The sequence below is a fragment of the Doryrhamphus excisus genome, linkage group LG22 (assembly GCF_037039965.1).
Source record: "Doryrhamphus excisus strain RoL-2023G ecotype Guam linkage group LG22, RoL_Dexc_Guam_v1.1, whole genome shotgun sequence".
Classification (NCBI taxonomy): Eukaryota; Metazoa; Chordata; class Actinopteri; order Syngnathiformes; family Syngnathidae; genus Doryrhamphus; species Doryrhamphus excisus.
The window spans coordinates 12,541,819-12,563,528 of NC_136378.1; the positions used below are offsets into that span (position 1 = coordinate 12,541,819).

Genomic DNA, 21,710 nt, shown 5'->3' on the forward strand with positions numbered 1-21,710 from the left:
TCTGGCAGGTCTGGCAAAAAGTCATCCCAGACAATTTAGGTTCTGTGTGAATAATTCCAAATTTCCGTCCAAGAAGCGTCATCAAGATTGTGTGATTTTGATTAGAAACATTGGAAGCTCTGTTGGTTGTTAAACCGCTCCGGATGGTCCAACTCAACCTGAACATATACTAACACCAGGCAGTGATCTACAAGAGCTACTAGGTTCAATGCTTTAATAATAATAACATCTAACAAGGCTAAGGATTGACTTTTGTCTTCAGATGAGGCCAGTCGCTTATTCTGCAAAATCAGCCTATGATGAATTACATTATGCTGTGTTTATTTCATAATTTGTTGGCCCATCTCCATCCCAATTATAAATTGAGGGCCCCTAAACATGTTTTGGCTACAAGCATCTTAAATACAGGTTATGAATAAACCAGTGAGAAGAAACTCCCAAAAGTGACATATCCAAAAACTTGGAAAGACCAATATTAAGGTGGTGAGAGGTGAGTCCTTTATTGGACACGATATAACCCAAATCTCTCGTCTAATAGACCAGTAGACAAGATCCTCAGGGGGAGAAAGTAGTGAGAGTAAATGATGCTTTGTTTTTGTTGTCTTTTTTTTTCCTTAACAATTCAATAACTCCTCTTCGTCCCCAGCAGAGGTATTGTTTTCATTTTAGAGGTGACCAAATCGGGTATCTATGGTATCTATGGCCAGTGACATAATAAATTGCCACAGTGAGCTTCCAGGAAAGTCAGACCGCTGTAATGCATTGCATGAAATAGTCATTCCTTGCCACACAAAATATATTGAAAGACATCAGCAACTACTAGGCGTCAGTAATGTCAATCCATGGATGGCAGATTAATTTTAAGACCGGCTGTCCTGTATATCAACCAAGTGACAAACGTCATCTTGAGGATGGATGATAACCTGATGTTATTTTGTCATGCGATCAACCTACATTACGTTGGAAATTCAACTAGCAACTTCCCAATACTTAAGCTGTCTACTATATTAAGTGATATGAGTATAACGGTGACTATAGGGGTGTTATTGAATGTTCTCTAGTAATGTTGAACAACTGTTTTTACAAGGTCCCAAACAGTTTATTTTATGCTCTAAATACCAAAACATTCAATTTATGAACAATCAATCCTACTTCCTGGAAATTGATGATGATGTCTGATGAAACAGTATGATTATTGCACAGGTGTGCCTCAGGGTACCAATGATAAAAAGCCACTCTGTAATGTGCAGTTTTTTCAAACAGCACAAAGCCACAGATGTTGCAAGTTTTTAGGAGCATGCAATATTCGAGTAAAAGTATACTAAATGTTTTAGATCTTTGACTTCGACAAAAGTATTTTTTCAGTGTGCATAACGTGTGTAACATACTGGAGAGATTTAAATGTAATTGCAGATAGATGCCACTTTTTCAAGATCACACACAATTCATAGAGTGGCCTTTCAGACTGTCGTGTGTGTTTAAGACCGCTGGATTGAATTTAAAGTATTAATATATGGCATTAATAAGTGTCAGGGTAAAGAGCTAGCAGAGCCTCTGGCTTAGTTGTAATACTCATTCAGAATGAGAAAACAGTCTTCAAAGGTTATGCTCAGGCAGTGAAGGTTGTACTACATGATAGTTTTGTCATAATTCCTCAACATTTCCATTTCATATCCCCAGACATTTATTAATGGTGTCATTCATTATGGCCGACCGGCTACGGCTGTTGCCTCACAGTGAGAAATCTCGACCAAAATAATCATGGAAAACTGGGGTGGCCGGAGAGTGACCCCTGGGCCCCCCATAGCTACGCCACTGATGACAATTTACAGATTTACCAACCTGTAATATGTGATGTAAACTGAAGTGAAACATACGTATGTTCAAATCCAATGCAACCATTACGATGACCAAATGAACTGCATATTTACGTTTAGGGTAGAGAAATGCTGGTCCTTGGTTGATTCCATGAAGGCGTTGAAAGTGGAGTCCCTCATAACAGCCACTTTTACACATTCGTATGTTAATAATGGGAATATAAAGTGTTCAGAACCATGCTTCCAGGCATGTAATTAATCATGTAGTCAAACTCATTTTCTTTTGAGTGGATTGAATTCCCTCCAAGGCAATCTAATCATTTAGGAAGATTTTTATGAATGCTGCTCATTTCCCTGTGATACCAGTTATGCTAAATACTATTGTGGCAATAGCTGGCATATAGCTCAATAAAAACAAAAGAAAGTCAGTTGAAACAATTTTGTGATTATATGTCCAGGATCTTCAAGCCAAATGTGCATAAAGGAATATAATGACTTTGTACAAACAAGATTTACTGGGATTCATCAGCATATCATTTTGTTTCCTCACTGATCCATCCCATTTCCCTCCCATTGCATCCCTCTCTTGGTGTCTTCACCTGCCTTCTCCTGCCTCTCCGTCCCCTGCGGCGCTCCTCTGCAACTGTCTTATTCCCCGTTTTTCCCTTCCATCATATCATCCATCTCGGAGTGAGGACAGATAAATGTTGGACAGATGTTATGTGGACGTCTCGCCCTGGGTTGCTTGATTAAATAAGAGGGGTGTGTATTCAGCACTGTGTGTGTGTGTGTGTGTGTGTGTGTGTGTGTGTATGTGTGTGTGTGTGTGCCGCCTTAGGTGGCTACAACTACAGGAAACTAGGGGAAATATGGAATGCCCCAAGTTGTTTCCAGTACATGCCTTTGCTTTACACAGCTGCTGCTGTGTGTGTGTGTGTGTGTGTGTGTGTGCATGTGTGTGTGTGTGCGTGTGTGTGTCAGCAAGAGAGGCTGTTTTCTAGTTGGTGCTCAGAGCAAAAAAAGCCTCCCCATATGGGGTGATTTCATGATGCATATAGTACATAAAGTATTGTACATCGACTGTATGTAGGAGTTGCTTGCATCTCCCTTGGAAAGTTACCCAGCATGCTCTGCAGGTTATTGTTTTGCATGGATATGACTACAATTTTGATGCCCTCTTCATATGTGTGATGCAGCTACATTGTGTGTTTCACATGTTATGTTTGGTTGCACCGTGAGGAAGGATTGCGGGTTGATGACCCGAGCCACCAGCTGAAGCGCAAACATATTGAACAGTAACATGAACAGTAAAAGTACGTGATGGATGAAGTCTGGACATTGTGTTAGGTTGCATCCTTTTCACATTACTACAGTACATAAAAATAAATGAAAGGTTTTTTTATTGTGGAAGATTGACAGGAAGCCATACCGTAGACTGTATTGGGATCTTCACCCATCACACCTGTAGGAACTGAATGAGTAAAGATAGGGATCTTTCCCTATTGTGAATACTCATCGTCATTTCAGAAATTAAAATGAAAAAGTGTGGAACGTTTGGATATGATTTATTACTTTATTAAAAGTGTATGACAGTGTACTTTGTCCTCTCTAAGCGACATTTATTTTCATCATTGCCGACTGTCTAAATGACAGTCTGCTGTCTATCCTTTGAGCAACGTTAAGTAATATCGGAAAGGGTCCTGAGGGCGAATTCATTTAATTAATTTTGCAACCTTAATTTCCCAATACACCCGAGCGAAGAACAAAAATTCTATTAACACACATCAAAAATGACTTACAGTAATGCAATACACTGGAGGCCATAGTCAGGATATGACTATGTACATGCATACAGTATTCATGTGTGTAGAATAACAATGTATTTTATTAATGCATTCATGCACGTTTAATATTCATGCTTTCATTAAAGCCCAATGCACACTCACACACACACACACACACACACACACACACACTATGTTTTATTGGCAGTATAGTTGGAAATGTTTTGTTAATTACTTTACTTAACCTGATTCGATCTCTACTGAAGGCAGAATTAACCACAGCTTAGCGTCCGGGTGTGTCGGTACGTGCGTACGTGTGCCCGCAAGATATTGGATCTCAGAGCGTTTTACATCTATGTTTGCATTTTCCCTCGACACGTAGCACTGCCACTGACCCCCATTTAAAGAGTATTAATAGGCAAGCTAAACGTCTAATGTGGAAAAAAGGAGCGCTCAGAGCCAAAACTAATTCTCTATAATGTGTGTTCTTTTGAAATGTGCAGGTTATCTGAGCTTGCTTCGGGCTCAAACTGAGATTTTCCTCAAATAGATGAGCACCTTATCTGTGTTAGAATGTTGCTACTGAAGCTTGAGACCAGGATGATCCCATCGTGTGTTTACCAGCCCACGCGTTGTTTCCGTGGGCCAACGTGAAATGTGGAATATCACATCAGAGCTGCCACTTATTGATTTGGAATTCTATGCGTCTTATGGACTTGATTTTCCCACAATCGATACTCATGACTCGCGCTTTCTAAAAGTTTGCCTTGTGGTTTTTGTGTTACTGGCCAGAGCAACACGTTTCACAGAGGGGGCGTGGGGGGGGCAACATTTAACATTTGTTTCTTGGTTCATGCCATCGACCCACACTACCTTCGTTATCGGCCGCTAGCTCACGCGATGACAAAATGGGCACCCTGGAGTAGAATGAGCGACCACGCCATTAAAAAGTGTCGTTACAGTACAGTATGCCATAAAACCCATAGACGGCTCCAAGGTTAGACTTTGAAAAACCCTCAGATGCTGGACATTAAAACTCTTCAGTGCAACTTGGATTTGTAGTAAACCATTCTTTGTACCAACTAATGGTATGTTTTATTGTTCACATCAAATATGTGGACAGTTCACCACACCAGAGGAGCATGTTATGAAGGAAGTCGGAATACCCGGAGAAAACCTACGCCTCCGAGGGACACTTTGTAAACTCCAGGCTAAAGATGTTCCAATGGGCATTCAAACTCAGATCTCTAGACTGTGGGGCCTGCCGTGTTAACCATTTGGAACTTTAGGGCACAGTGACTTTAAAAACACATCCCAGGTACCGTAATTATCCATGAACTTTAAAGTCGGTATTGCACTTTTGGTTTTAGTCTCGATGGAAGTAAGTTAAACACATAAACACAAATATGGTTCTCAAAAAAAAAAAAAAGTGGAGTAACAGGTCAGCGTTAGCGAAGGTTTAAGCTCCACTGAAAGCTATTCTAATTATGTTTGACCTGCTCCTTCTCCTGCTCTTGTATTAGCTCTCATTAGATCCTCTCTCTTTTCACAATATGCAGAGCCTCTGAGGCGTGTGGGAACGTATACACTGTACTCCATAATGATGTTATACCATGGGACTACACAAGTACTATCCATAACAGAGTGATATAACCATTAGCCAGTGGTGTGTACTGTATATCATTCAGTTTACATCGTGAAGCTGCTGGTGACTCACTGGATTGCGTCAAGCTGTTTTGGTTTTTTTGTGTTCCCATAGCTTGAATAATCCAAACATACAAAGGAGGGATTTACGTTCATCCGCCTGAGATTGTTTCTCAGCATTGCAGTGGAATTAAACTGCATCGCAACACTACCGTTGGTGTTGACCAGTCGGTTTTAAATGCGTGGATTTTGGTATGTTACACCCCCGTTGCATCATTACTCGGTTCTTCCATTACAGGGCATAATGTTTGCATTCCCACATTTTGTACCTTTGTCATATAATCCCTCGAGTACTTGAATATAGCCCTTCCATGCGTACCATGCGCACCATGCGCACCATGACTATTCATTTTCTATACCACTTCTTGGCCTTCTTGGTTGTGCCCACCCACTTCAAGCGACAACGCCAATTCTCACCTTCAACTGGATCCATGTCTCTTATGTCAAAGTCAGGCAAGGGGTAAACGACCCCATACTTGGCAAACTATCGATACGGTATCAATATGGTTGTGAACTAGGCGGTCTAGGCCGGACTATTTAGTCTTGAGCAGTCTAGATCAGAGCTGTCCTATTTAATGTTAAGCATGAACTGACAAAGTTCTACTAAAACAGATTTTCTTGTCCAGTTGTGATCGATTCAATGCCTTGGCAATATTTTGAGTAAAGTTGTTAAAACATGCTTTTTTTTTCAAAAAACATGCCTGTGTTGGGTTATTATATTAAAATATCATATATTGAATATCATATATTGAAACATATTCAATATATATATAGAAATATGTCAATATTGAACAAAGCAAAATTTGTTCTCAATCAGAAATCACTCCACACTCTTTATTGCTCTCTGGTTCTACCATATCTTACTTATTGTGTGGAAATATGGGCTAATAACTATAAAAGCAATCTTCACTCACTAAATGTACTGCGAAAAAGGTCAGTAAGGATAATTCATAATGCCGCCTATAGTCTTGAAGGGCCTTGAACCAGTCATGATGTGCTATATATATCACTATATTGACACTTACTATGGTACCCATTATGGCATTGGATGCTCATATCATCAAAAAAACTTCAACTATATTATATATATTATAGTTATTTATATATATATATCATATATATTATATATATGTTCAAATGAAATAAAACCATGACCATGACCATGACCAAAATGCAAATAATTAGTGTGTGGTGATTTATTTCACTATGAAGTAAGCATCTTTGTTAATTGTTCTCTAGGTGGTGGTAGGGGGCCACAATATTGCCAAGTGGTCACTCAGACCCCCCCCCCCCCCCCCCTCCACCAGCCTGATCTGCAATATGTTCAACTTGGCTTGTCTGTTAACATTTGTTATCTGGGGCGCACCTCAGAGACGTAAACATGCCTTATGCTCTTCTGGCTGTTGGCCTCATGGTGATACTTTTTAGTCATTTCCATTATCCACCTGACCACGAACAATGGACACACATCCGTATGAGTTTTAACCAAGCAGTGATGATGTGCATTCATGAACATGTTAATGTAACATATAGGATAGATGATGGAGGGGTAGAGAGTCCGTGGGGATCCTAGGCCTTATGGCGGACAGAAAGAAAGTCTTGTTATGGCGTGAGGTTCTGGTCCCGATAGGCCAAAGACTCCTGCCAAAGAGGAGTGATTGGAAAAGTTTGTGACCGGGACAGCAGGGGGGGTCAGCCGCAATCTTATTTGCGTGCTTCAGAGTCTTGGAGGCGTACGGGTCAGGGATGGAAGGCAGATTGCAGCTCATCAACTTCTTGGCGGAGCGGATCATATGCTGGAGTCTACCCTGTCTTTGGGTGAAACAATATGCTGATGGTGATATTTTGGGGCAGGAAATGTGTTTATTTTTTCATGCAATGGTATTTTTGGACTACTTTTTAAGGTATTCATGTTGGTGATATTATGAATATATACTGTAAGGAGCAGGTTTTTGGACCGGGGGGTGGGTACACACATGCATTGTGTATCTAATGCATTTGATGCATCAACCATCTTCATCGTTTTATATTAAAGTGTAGTAGAGGACACTGGATAAATGCGCTCCGTCCTGTTCCAAAACCACCTTTAAGTATTGATTAAACACTAAATTTCTACCTTTGGTCAGTATGGAAGCCATTATGGAAAGACAGATCTTCTGTTTTATTGGACGAACCCCAACAAATCACATATCGCTGCAAAGCCCATGATGTCCTCTTCACAGCTTAACCCATTTTATTCTTGTAGAGTGTTTGGCATTTCAAAGAAGGCTGTGAAATACTTGATACCTTGCATTACCGTGTCTCAGGAGAATTATAGGCGGATGTATTATCAAACATTGTTTTGAAGGCACACACATTCCAAACAATTGCGTACAAGCAGTAGCATTCATCGTATCGTTCATTATGTATTCAGATGTGGATTGTACATTTTTCCGTTGAGGTTGTTGGAAGGCATTCCACACACATACTAGATTACAACTGATGGAAAATTTCATTTTTAAGTGATAGACCAAAGACAGATGGCTGACACAGGACCGCCAGCATTGATTCTACAGAGAACAATCCATAAAGGTACAGTAGAATAAATGGGAGAAGATAAACCATTACTACAGGCGGGCGGTGTCATTTTGTATGAGCTAGAGAGACTGGCTATTATCATCTTAAGAGGCCAAGTTTGACTTCAGCCAGTTTGTGAATGAGTTTGGCTGCATTACACTCCAGCCAGGTTTGGCCTGGCTGTAAAGACAACAGAAAAACTGGTTGAGGTCCAGGAGCTCAAAGGACTCTCTGTGTGCCACCGCTATGGAGTAGTGACAAAGTTTACCTTCTCTCCCGGCCAGAAAAGTTACAGCAAACTTTGTGTGACACACATACAACTACAGCCAAAATGTACAACCTCAGCCCCACTGGCATCAATTCATGCCATGTAATCATCATTTATGAATAATGATGCTAAATTAACAATACAAATAATACAACAATGTCTATTTACATGACAAGTAAAGGTTCCACACCTAGGGTTGCGCGTCAGGTCTTCAGCATCAATGGGAACCACAATGGAAACGAGGAATCAGAACCGGGATCCTTCAAATTCAAAGAGTTTTCTTTTAAATAATTTTTACATTACATTGTAAAAAAAGGAGGAAACCTGAAATGTGCGGCATTCATATTCATATTCTATTCATATTGTACCCTGCAATCATATGCTCAAAGAGAGACAGTCAAAATCCAGCAACTCAATTGTATGAATATATTTAAAAAATGTTATTGCTCTTGTTTTTATTACAGCTGATATGATTTAGCAGAGTATGTTTTAACATAATTAATACTTAAATGGGCTTGAATAAGCTCTACTAATGAATGTATTCACTTCAGGGAAGGAACATGCACGGTCCCAAATCTCATTGTGTGCAATTCTGGAGTTCAGAGCACCCCTGCAGGTGAGACTAAGTTTGGACTTGATAGATTGTGAAAAGATCCCACAGGGAGCCTGTTGGGAATTGGGAATGCTCATCATGCAGCTGTCAGATCATTCCTTTAACGCCATCACTCCCAACCAAAGGATGGAGGAAGCTGTCGTCTTAAACGAAATCAGGACATGGCATCTTGATGTATGAAGCATCACTCGAGTCTCGGAGCCTCTCCAAATCCCCACATCATGATCACAACTTGTGGGCGGAGGATGGCGCTTGATAAAAAGACAACAACCTGAGTTTTTGTTGTTAAACAAGCCTTCCTCTTCCCCTGGCAGCGCCTCTCAGAGTACTGCAATGTACAGGTAGTACCTGACCGTGCAGTATGGCATCTCTTTTGTGTCAGTTACTGTACTCAGAGTATCTGCGTGTATAACTTGACTTTAACTTGGACAGGCAGTTTAATGTGTGTAGATGTTATCAGTCTAGTTTAATATATATTATTGTTATTATGACTGAACATACGTATAGATACAGTCTAATAGCTGGTGCATTTTCAGTCTCTAAAATCTTTGTATTGTAACATTGGAATGTTGCAAGATTTTGTGACGCAAAGTCTTGTGACACCCCGAGTTAGAGGGTTTGAGGGTTTTATTTTATTTTATTTTATTTTATTTTATTTTATTTTATTTTATTTTATTTTATTTTATTTTATTTTATTTTATTTTATTTTATTTTATTTTATTTTATTTTATTTTATTTTATTTCCAACAAATTTATTGGTCAAAAAGATGATTTGTCACAATCCCAATTCCTATTTTGCTTTCTGAATGTGTAAATATTTAAAAAATTAATAGAAATGTACATAAATGTGTTTCCATGCTGCAGAACTACATCTCTTTTTTTCAATTGTAGAAAAGGAAAACATACACAAGCATCAACAAGATTTACCACTTTGTCTTTGCGCAACTCTTAATATTTAAATATATATTTCATATTTAGGGATATCCAAAGTGTGGTCCGCGCACCATTTGGTGACCACTTTTTCATGGGCCTGTGAACGGCACATTTCAGAAAAAGCAACTAAGAGAAAAAAAATAAAGTTGTACAAGAAATGACAGCTCACTTCCACACATACACAGTACACGTAAAGCTGATTAATAACTTCTCAATCCATGTTCATTTCAGACTTAATATAAAACAAATAAAATACTGTACCGATGGTGACTGCATGGTCAGAATGGTACTGTACGTACGTGGCTGTTTCATTAATGACTATGACCTCACCAGGATGAGTATTTATGTGTGTCAAGCTGAAAGACTTCATCACTGTCTCCACCATTAGCATAGTTCCTAAACTCGCTCCTTCTCTTACGGTTTTTCTCAGTGTGTCAATGAAAACGGAATATGGGCCAGAGAGTGACACCGAATTGACTAATGACAGAAGGAACAAGCTCATCATTAAAGGCCTTATCACCTCTCAGCAGACATAGTAACACACATTCCCTCTCTCACACACACTCATAGTCTGTGGCCATTTGTCATCATAATCTACATTTCAGAAGTAGTACTCTTAAAAAATGTTTCCAAGGACTTTTGTAGGTTATAGGTTATGAATGAATCAGAACTATCAACAATTATCGTTGAAGAAATGGAAAATTTCCATGTAAGTAAATGTATTATTACTTATGGGAAACATGTATTCAGTTAGAGTACGTTTTGGTTTGAGTCAGACCTTCTGGAATGTATTAATGACACTAACCAAGGTTCCACTGCACACATTGTCATTTAAAAGCAGCTGATCAAACGTTGTGGTTAGCATGTCTGCCTAAGTCGGGTGATTCTGAGTTTGAATCTGGACTCGGACCTTCAGTCATCATTATGGTGCGATATGTGCCTCCCGCCTGGGCTTGAACCAGGGTCCTCACATCCCGAATAAATGGCAGTTGAGCAGCACTAGCCAGTAAGCTAACCCATTGTCCAACATAGCTGACTGTCAAGCATCAGGCAGTCAGCTTTAGAAAGATACGATGACTTACCTTGATGCATGACAACATGACAGATTTCCCAACTCCTCAATTTTGGGAAAGACATCAGGGACGAGAGCGATGGCTCTCAGCTGCAGGTGCTAGAAAGATAATTAACTTCATCTCCATGGATGTTTGCCTATGGCACCCCAAGCAAGCCTCTATTCACGAAATAGTGTTCCCATCCATGTTTTGGGACCCACGGTACGGAGGAGAGAGTCCTTCAACTGATTTCAATCTTTAAGAGTCTCAAACTGCAATTTTTTACGGTTTCAAGTACGTCGTGTGTTTTGTCTCAGTTTCCTCTTGTACACACATCGGGTTGAGTTGCGCTACGGTGGCAAGCCTCTTGTGAGGATTACACAGTTTGCATGAAGAAAGAAACACTTGAATACACGGACACTTTGGCAGAATACCCCCCCCCCCCCCCCCCAGTCCAGAATCAGCCTGGCCATGATGCATGATGGGTATGTATTCAAACCTTAACATTTCCATGACAAATGTGTCTCTGGCATCAATTTGATTAAATCCTGTTATTGGTTACTTTGTCATTATGATATGTAAGTGAAGAAATACACACACACACACACACACACACACCACAGAATTTGCCGTGGTGGACTGCGGTCCTTCCAGGCTAAACACATTCATTTTGGCTGACAGCATTCATTGAATCGCCTCGTCCTCATTTCCTAGGTATTTCCTCTTTTTTTTTTTTTTATTTGACCGGCTTTATCGCCATCTAATTTTCTTGTTCCTGCTTTGTGAGATGAATTTGAACATCTGCCGACGGAACATTTCAGCCTGCAACACAGAGGCAGAGACCACTGGGGTCACAGCCAAATGGGCTGTCCATTGTTCTGCTCTCAAGATCAATGTATCGAGAGACGATCATCAGCAGGCTGCCTTGGATTGCCGATTGCGTAATCACCATTTCTGTCTGCTCCAATTTGATTTGAAATCACACGAGCCTTTTCACACTTACGTCATCAAACCTTTCTATTACCATGTTCTATTACCATGGTCATTACAGTGTATAATCACACCATACGGACACACGCCCACACGCCCACACGGAATTAAAGGTCAGGCTAATGATTGACTGTTTTTACCCTGAAACTCTATGCTAGTCATTTTAGTAAAGATAACATTTTATTTCTTTTAAGGTCTCACTTTACAATAAGGTACACAAAAACACAGTAGTTCACAGTAGTGAGTAACTAACTCTCAGTAGTAGTAACTACTGTTATTGACGAACTGATGATTGGATAGTTATTGAGGAACAAAAGCACATACATTTAGAGTAATTACTGGCAAAGTAATGAGTAGAGTAGTTATTGAGGAACTATGGTGCATGTATTTAGTAGTTACTGAGGAACTAATGAGTAGAGTAGTTATTGAGGAACTATGGCACGTGCATTTAGAGTAGTTACTGAGGAACTAATGAGTAGAGCAGTTATTGAGGAACTATGGCACATGCATTTAGAGTAGTTACTGAGGAACTAATGAGTAGAGTAGTTATTGAGGAACTATGGTGCATGTATTTAGAGTAGTTACTGAGGAACTAATGACTACACAATATACATTTAGAGTAGTTACTGAGGAACTAATGAGTAGAGTAGTTATTGAGGAACTATGGCACATGCATTTAGAGTAGTTACTGAGGAACTAATGAGGTTAGGTTTGGGGTTAGGTACTAGGTCCATTCCTTATTAACTCCTGCACCTCCAATTCTGCTAAATCAGAAAGGTCAGGTCATTTAATGACATGAGAATATTTCATAGACTGGAACGTATTAAAATAAAATGAAAGCGACCATCTCATCTGGCATAAAAAGCCAACCCAACTCATCACGTGGCTGTGTTGCTATGGTGACCACTAACTGGGAAAATGCTGAAAGAAGAGCAGCACCAAAGTGGCAAGTATCTGGGTCTCAAACACTGAAAGCACCACTAAGGAAGGAAGTAGACAATTCAAGAAGAATTCAGTGATGCCACCCCTCACAGAGTTTCCTTATTGGACAGGCAGCAACTTATTATACAATTTCAATTGGTACCATCCCATCCCTTCATGTTTTATTCTTTTCTTCAGCGTTATTCCCTCACCTCCTAACCCTTCATTTGCATTTATGCTTTATTCCAGCAACTCTGTGTGGGGAGTTAAGAACAGTGCAGGTCTCCTTCAGCCGCAATGTGGGCTTGACTCAATTGTCACAAATGTGGCGACAATGGGAGATGCGTGTGTATGGGTGAGATAAAACGGGTACCTTTTTCTCACCTCAGCCATTGTGCCATGGTCACATTAAACCCTCACGTACACGTTAGCTTTAGACCCTTTGTTCCACCGCCAGACCTCTCAAGGAGTGAGTGGGACATCAAAAATGTGCTCATTTATATTTCACAAACCGGATCCCTACAATGGCATTACCATTTAAGATGGATTTGCATAAGCTCGGACATGATTCAGCCCAGTCAAATCTGTTTTGGCTGTCCTGAATGAGTCACCTTAACATTTGCTTGAGTCGTTCAAATGTTACCGGAGATTTTGGGTGTTAATGCCTTTTAAGGGGTACGGTCACTGTGCATTAGGGGCCAAAGGGCCGACGGGACGCCACAGTTGGTGCTGGTTCTTCATTCGCGCATTCGGCACAGGTTTGATTCCATACACAATCACGAGTCACGAGTCACGCATGTGTTGAATAATACGTTTGCATTCACTTTTTACAAAAGAAAGAAGAAACTGTGAATTGACCATAACAAGCACATCCATATCAATATTAACTGCGCTATGCTTTTTAAAATCATTCCCCAAAGGTCAAAAGGAGTTTCAAATGCAGACTATAGTATCTGATTATCCTGCTAAATGGTGCATAATGAGATCGTGTTTTGTGAATCTTGTTTTTCAGATAACTTTGTATTTCTCTTCGGGCGTGTTTACAGAAACAGTCTTACTAAAGTTAGTTTCCATTTGCATTTTCACAAAGATCAATGGTTGAACAACGTTGTACACAGAGATCCCTAAGGTATGTTGAGGATCCGCATCGGATGCCAACTTACTCACGGATGAGTGCATTGAGTGGCATGCATGTTATTTTCATCTGCCAACTAAAACTCATCATGGAAAAATGTGTGTGCTGTGTTTTGTGCTATAATGAAATTGTTCTGACAAAACCTCATGCCAAATTTCCTTATAAAGCCAGGAAAGCGTAACATGACAAGTGTCAAAAGAACTGCTCCATTTGTGTTTCACTGAACATCAAACACAGAAGGTCATAAAGAAGTGATCCCAAAAATCCAACCATAATTTCATTTGCTGCACAAAACATTATATGCCACCGAGCATGAATAATTTACATCATGCTGACAAACTCTGAATATTGTTTCCAATCTAATTAATGACCTCTGTCCTTTTTTCAAGAAGGCTTCTGCTCCGAGAGTTAAAATTTAAACAGCGGAAGGAAGCTTACATGTGGTTCAACACATTCAACACAGGCTGTCTTCATCTGTTTGAGGAGAGGGATGCTGCAACAAGATTGTTTGTTTTAGTCTTCTTGGAGCATCTGGTGTCCTCTTCAGTTATGTGGAAGTAACTTTTAGCGCTCGGAAGCTGCCTGGCACGGACATATCTTCATAACTGATGACACACATGCATAAACACACTCTGAACGTGGAAGCGAGCGCTCATTTCCGCCATAACAGGTGTGTTGTTTGACTGGCAGTGATTGACACTAGCCACGTTTACATGGACCCAAATAGTCCAATTCCATTTGGGTTGTTTGCTTAAATGGAAAGAATCCAACCTTTGTATACACCTCATTCCCAAAGAAAAGTGCCAATCCGAATGAATATATAATGGGATTCCCAGGGGTGGAATATTCCTTTCCCCAATCCGATTGAGGTATCTTGTAGCCGCTCAATCGGAAAGTTGTCAGACTGCGTTCTTCTTCCTGGTGTTTTTCTTCTTCTGTTTTTTATCAGCGGTTGGTAAGCAGCTTTGGTGTGCATTAGCGCCATCTGTGGAACAGAATCTAAACCCTTCTATACGCCATTCACAAGTCCACTTTTATTCCAAAAGAAAATATATATCTATATAAAACATGTGCCGAGCTTAATTATAAAATATTAGCAAGATTGAACTTTATCTTTTCCTGTTCCCGGGTGCGTTCTTTCAGCCAATGCTGAGATATGACGTAACACGCAGCTCCACACGTTCTTCACTTTAAAAAATGGAGGCCAGCAATCGGCACTGGACTGCTGGGGAAAGTTTGTCTTTGATCCAAACTAAATTTCAAGACTGGACGAAGGAAAAACTGGTAATACGGAGTTATTCCAACAAGTGAAAGAAAAACTCAAGGAAGTCGGTATCACGTGATGTTGATGTTTACACTTTAGTGGGCATGCCCCATTGACTATTCTGGTTGATTATAGCAGCGCATGGAGACACGCCATTGGAATATTCTTTTCCATGTATACCATTGCTTTGGGAAAGGTCATTCGGAAAGAGAAAAAGTCCTCATGTAAACGTGGCTAATGACTATGATCTAGATCTATGCAGAGACTGCAAAGTACAAGACAAGTGAGCAGGGGTCCCTGTTCAGCGAGCCTTGAAATTTGGCATGAAAACCCATATTATTATTCCAAAAGTCGTCATCTTCTGGGTTCTGGGGCTAGCATGTATCCGCCGCTTGTGTTTTTTCCCTGTCTGGGTTGATGAAAGATAGTGAGGACGGCTGTTGGTAGAACCACCATCTGGTAATACGCATGCAGTCCCAAACTTTCCTCTTGAATTTCTCTTCTTCTGATTAGCTAGCATGAAAAATCAGTGTTCATGTGGACAAAGTTAACAGTCACACACAGCTTGAAGGTCCAGATTCAAATATTCTAAAGATTGTCATAGAAACTGTGATGCAGACTGTGGTGATTATTGCTCTGTCTGACCTTCTGTGCTGGACTGTTCCGCACTGCCTGCATGGAAAAGGTCAAACTTGATTTGAAAGGCAAAGTCCATATGAAGGAGAACTCCTCTGAGGCAGCTCCATCCTGGGCTTAGTTATTGGCTAGCCTGCTCAAAAGACACAATTAAGGAGCAGGAGCTCATGAAGAGATTCAGGGAAACAATTGTCGCATCCTTAGAATAGACTTACCTGTCAATCCTCCATTTTTCCCAGGGAAACTGCTCTATCTGACCCTCTGGTACTCATGAATGCATGATAATGGAAGATGAACCATGAAGAGATGGAATTGGGGTCACTGTGTCGAGGTTCGGTGTCACTTTCACAGCAGCTATGATGTGTTCAAGGACCACTGAACAAAGTGTGACATCTTCAATTCTTGTCAAAAAAAACATTATCAGTGAAACATAAAAACATAAACGTGTACCAATTGTGGCTTTATTTATAGGAGACATATGATACTCATTTTCGAGTTGTGGACTCCTGTAGAGCAGCTACACACAATAACCCACACACGCTTTCTAGATTTTCCAGTCTGTAGCCCCTGGTCCTCCTCCTGCCCAGCCCAAAAGTCTCCCAATTTGCGGGGATTAATTATTCTTTTTTTTTGTCTGCAATCTTGATATTTTAAACTTGTGTTTAGATAAATGATGCATATGGAGTAAAAAAATCAACCTGATGGTTGACTGAGTATCTGAAAATGCTCTACACTCCTGACCGTCTTTTTTTTTTCAGCTCTCCAGACCACCCAGCCACCCAAGGTCCTTTTCCCACCTGAGAGACAAGACACTGTGATAGAGATCACACCCGGTAAGAACAAAACCCGATACCGTTGCCCCTTTGCTACATTGCAGTTTGAACGGTTGACTATGTGCTGTTATTAGTCAAAAAAATATTGAAAAACAAAATATATGTAATATTGTGGCCACCAGACCTCATTAATGTTACATGACATTAGATTAGATTGCATGAGTTCAGCCATGGCATGTCCGACACAACATAGCTCTCCCATTCTGTGTGGAAGTGGTAAACATCATTCTTCCCCGGTTTCAAAAACTTTATTAAATTTAAAATAACTAAGGAATTTTTCCGGACTGTTGTGTCCCTGCAGCTGACGCTAACCGAGGTTCTACTGTATGTACATACGTACATTCATCAGTTTCATGTATCTATTTAGTAGGAAATATTTTTCCAAACCTAAGAAGTGATTTTGCAGAGTCAGGTGAGAAATTATATTGAAAGAACCAAAGCGGAAGGGAGTCATTAAGTCTGTTTGAGATTGGCCCGTGTACTAAATTGCACGGTTGTTCCGATGCAGCACCGGCAGGCTGAATTTGTGTCCTGCTGTGCTGTGGGCTCGCTGACAATGTAGCACTGTAGGCAGAAAGGTGTTTGGTTGCATGTACTAGTAAGGGTGTTGTGTTTCCATTCATTCCAGATTGATGTAGTAACAAATGGGCCCCGAGGCCTCCGTGCAATGAACGGACACCCCGGTCTCACCACGCACCGCACACTACCTTCAGCAATAAACACACTCACGGATCTGCGCGTATCTTTTTAATCATCATTTTATTTCAGCCTGTGGGAGATTTACATCAGCAAGCACGGATATGTTGTTAATTTCCACATATTGATACTAATTCATATGACCACACGTGTTTTCCCCAACCGCCTTATTACACCGTACTTTCTCTTCTTTCCATCATTCCGTAATACCGTGGGTAATCAACACAATTCATTTAACTCATCGTTATCTCGCTAATGTAGACTAGAGGCAGATGAAATACATAATTAAAGATTGATTGGAGATATTAGTATACTGGATTCAAAAAGGGGGCGGAGGATGAAATAATGAATAATGATGCTAAAGGAGTTAGAGGGACACTATCAATACACGCCTTTTTAAAAAAGCTCAACCTTTACTAATGTACTGTCGAGACAATAAAAACATTACCAAACTACTCGCTTTGGTTTTATCCCCTTTATGGAAGCAGTATCTGAGGCGCTGGGCACATATGGTAATGGTTTCATTTAAAAAATTGAAAAAGTTTAAAAATAATACAACAATGCCTGTTGACATGACAAGTGCCTGATTTTGTACTAACTTATCATGGGAAAAGACCAACAAATAGTCTGTATGCATTCATGACTTCATAAGCACTGTATATGCTAATGGTAATGGTAATGGTAATGGTAATGGTAATGGTTTAATTTCATTTGAACATGCATCAGATTCCAATTGAGTGCATCCCATAATCAGTTCCCAGTTCCACATGTCCGAAAGGAGTAGGAAGAAGCAAAGCTTATTAAATCCTACCCCTCCATCTGGTACTTTTACCATCACTAACTGTTACATTTGTTCACTTCCTGCTTTCCTAATATAGTTTAAGTTGTTTTTTTTTTGTTGTCCCGTACCAAAGTACTGGGTGATATGAGCATCCAATGCCATAATGGGTACCATAGTGCGTGTCAATATAGTGATATATATAGCACATCATGACTGGTTCAAGACTCTTCATCCTTGTATTTAGCAAGGAACATATTCTGCCTTGGTGAGCAAATAAGAATTTGCCGTAACAAGATTGAATTTACATAAAGTAATTATTCATAGATTCACATTGTGAGCATAGGTGTAACCAAATTCAGCAAAAGCATATCAATCAAGCTGCAGTTGCTAGCAGACTAAGTTTTCCCTTTTTAATATGTTGTTTAGTGTCACAGAGGTTGAGAACAGATTATTCTCCAGGCTAAATAATAAGCACGTTATTTTTCCGAGGTCACTTAAGCCTATTTTTCAAGTAAAGTCCGGTGCTACTCCCTCAGGAGGAATTTCTCTCTATCCTCAACCTCTGTCATCTTTCCATAAAGTGCACTGAAGAGGAAAATAACACAAACACACACATAGTGTAAGAAGTGGCTGGGTGAGTTTGGCTGTGATTGGTGGGTGAAGATAAGGGTGGCATACGTTATGCCCCCCCGTCTGTCTCTCCTCTTACCTCCATAGCATTCATCACGCCGTCTGTCCCTGCTAGGTGTCTGCCTCTATCTGACTTTATTTCCATCTGTCTGTCTCCCTTGCACCGGTACCTCTATCTTCAGCTGTTCCAGTGTCTCCCTTTCAACTGCTTCCATCTCCGCTTTCACATCCTTTAAAATGAGGATGTGTTGTGTCAGCATTCCCTGTCGAATTGTCAGAGATAACATGGAGCGGTGTGGCTCAAACTGTTGTGAGGGGCTTCTTTTGGATTCACTTTTCACATAAAGGCTGGGTTTGTTGTTGTAGTTGTTCATCAACCACAGCCTGTCCTTCAGCCAACACAAGAGGATATTACAGCATCAAGCATTACAAAGCGGATGATAAGAACGCATTAAAGACGGTGGCAAACAAAAAACCGGAGGATTATTCAATTCATGTTATTTCATATTTACTATTGAATCAGAAATTTGGATACAAAAGATGAAAAATGTTCTCCTACATGCTGGCTACATGTAAAACTGAGGAAGGTCGCAAGAGAATTTTCAACCCCACAGAAAAGACACAAAGTACATCAGACATGGGAGAACATTGGACGACCACGGCAGTGATTCCTCCTCGAGTTCTACACTGTGGTTCTCCCCGCCTCCGCGGACGCATGCCGGCTTAGCGGATCCAACATTGATGCCCCTTGCCCGGCCATGGCGGGCGGCTTCTCTCGCTCTACACTCACGATAGCCATAGGTGCCTTAGGAAGCCAGTACGGGCCACCTTGCAATCGAAACGAGTGGGCTGCACGAGCCTCCTAGGATGCCCACACTGCACGTCCCCTGTCTGAGAACCATACGACAGCCTGACATGACACGTCACATGGCGCATTGACGATCTAAAACCTACCAATATTTCGATGGAGGGCGAGCGGCATGCATGTGGATGTTATGAATCACTTCCTCCACTGAACACTGACACTTGCAATGCCTCTGACTACCCTACATATTCCATGTGCAGGCCACAGCCAACACATTTCCCCCAAATTGCAGATTTGGGAGGTAACTCCTTCTTAAATGTCAAGTAGATGAAAACATAAAACATTGCAAACCACACGTTTGTGACATGAAGGAAGTAAGCGTCTACCGGCCTCAAAGCAGCATAAGAAGAGAAGCACCCTTTGGAACAACAGAGAAGGAGCCTTGATACTTGGAGTACCAATGAAAGACTGACCTATGAGATGACATATCCAAGACAAATTGTTCGTTCTTTCATTTGCTACCCTCTGATAATCAGCTATTTTAGATCAAGAAGGGGCTGGATGGTCGAGAGGACGGACTGAGAGAAGAAGCTCAGCGTAAAATAAACGTGACCCGGTTTTAATGCATTTTCATGGGGGAAAGAAATTACCAGCGCATTGGGGTATCTAGTTTGGAGAAGTGGTCTCAACAGTCCCAGGCCACTGCTTGAAGGCCAGAAAGATTTTTGGAGGAAAAATGAGCCAATCCTGTTGTTGCCCTGGAGGTCAAGTACTGCAGTAGTGCAGTGTGTGGCCTTCATCCATCATCCAAGTGCTTCCTTCTTTTTGAGGAACAACTTGAATCCACACTGACAAGGGGCCGCAGTTATTTTCGGAATCCTTCCAACTCTCCTACTCTGGTCCTATTTTTCTGCAATGGACAGAAAAATCTATGCATTTGATGGATTACTGTATTTGCCTAATATTTGCTAATCACTGTACATTCGCCATTTTTGGAGGCTTACAAAAAGGGGAGGCTGATATAAATGCAGCAGCCCAATCGATGCGTTGCTCAGACGCACATGGAAAAATGTTAAAAGAGTTAGTTTTTTTATTTCTATTTCACAATCACAATGGTACATGTTAGTATATTTGTCAGGTATATTTTGGGGTGTTAAGTCGCAGTGTGATGAATGTAGAGTTGTTAGTAGTGTTCTTAGTGAAATGATACCTGGAGTCAGACTTATGTTGTTATACTGACCTCCTGTGATTTCCAATTGGTTGACAAACTCGTTTGTGCACTGATGATTGTGATTGGCTGCTGCCAAAGTGAGACCTACAAGTAGCATAGTATTTAAACAACTACTAGTAGTTCTGAAGTAAAGGAGATTAGAATTCATCCAGAGAGTAGCCGCACCGCTGTACAAGCTGCAGGGTTCATCGTAGTGGTTCACCTTTTGTAGTTTATTAGCATCTGGTTGATTCATAATTAGTTTCATCAGCATTTCAATTAAGCCAGGTACTCTGAAAGACAGGAAAAAAACCTTCTTACCAATGTTCTTTTCAGAGTGACTCTTCCTCCCAGAAGTAAGAACACAGCAACTGCTTTTGAATAAAAAGTGTTTGCTCTCGGGTAAACTGTGACGTTGGTGTCTCTATTAGTGTCTAATTATTTGTCCTGCTGTTTCTCTCTCTTTTACACATTTTTCCTTTCTCTACGGGATAACGATCCCGTGGAGCTGGAATTGGATTGTTATTAAAGCTGAATCCCCTTTAAAAATCTATCTAACCAGGATGTGCACGTGTGTGTGCACGCTGGTTTGTGTGTGCGTTCGAGGAGGGAGGAAGGAATTGAATGTGAGCGAGGCTGTGCTAGGTTGGATATCTGCCATACAGCACCGACAACACCTCGAGCAACTGCGCTGGCTTGACATATGTTGCTAGTCTGCATGTCAAAAGATATTATATCATAAAATTGTACACCCTGCGTGCTCCCTTCTTTTCCTTTTTTTTCTTTTACATCCAAACTTTTGCCCGGTTTTATGAAAGCCGAGTGCATCCCTGGGAAAGGAACACCATGAATATACGTAAGATCTTTACTATCAGGCCGACTCATTTAGGGCTGCTTCCTGTACAGATGGCATATTGTAGCGGACAAAAACGCCGGCTTCAGCATTAATATGGATTGTTATGTGTAAAAATAAATTGAAAAAAAACTAAAACAAATGTTTGACATGATCTTGAGTTTTTAAAACTTATTTCATAATATTTACAGGAATGGCCCCAGGCGAATTTAAAAAAGAAGTCGCAAGC

At 40.6% G+C, this 21,710-nt stretch overlaps 1 protein-coding gene across 6 annotated transcripts in view; it reads left to right on the forward strand.

Moving 5' to 3' along the window:
- Positions 1 to 21,710, forward strand: part of il1rapl2 (interleukin 1 receptor accessory protein-like 2) — a 205,845-nt gene that overhangs the window by 161,004 nt on the left and 23,131 nt on the right. For all 6 annotated transcript variants that reach the window (XR_009120848.2, XM_058062860.2, XM_058062863.2 and 3 more), the window contains one exon: positions 16,432 to 16,506. Coding sequence is in view for 5 of the 6 variants with exons in the window: in XM_058062860.2 (XP_057918843.2) it covers positions 16,432 to 16,506 (75 nt within the window). In the remaining variant the exon portion in view is untranslated. The remainder of the gene's footprint in view (positions 1 to 16,431; positions 16,507 to 21,710) is intronic.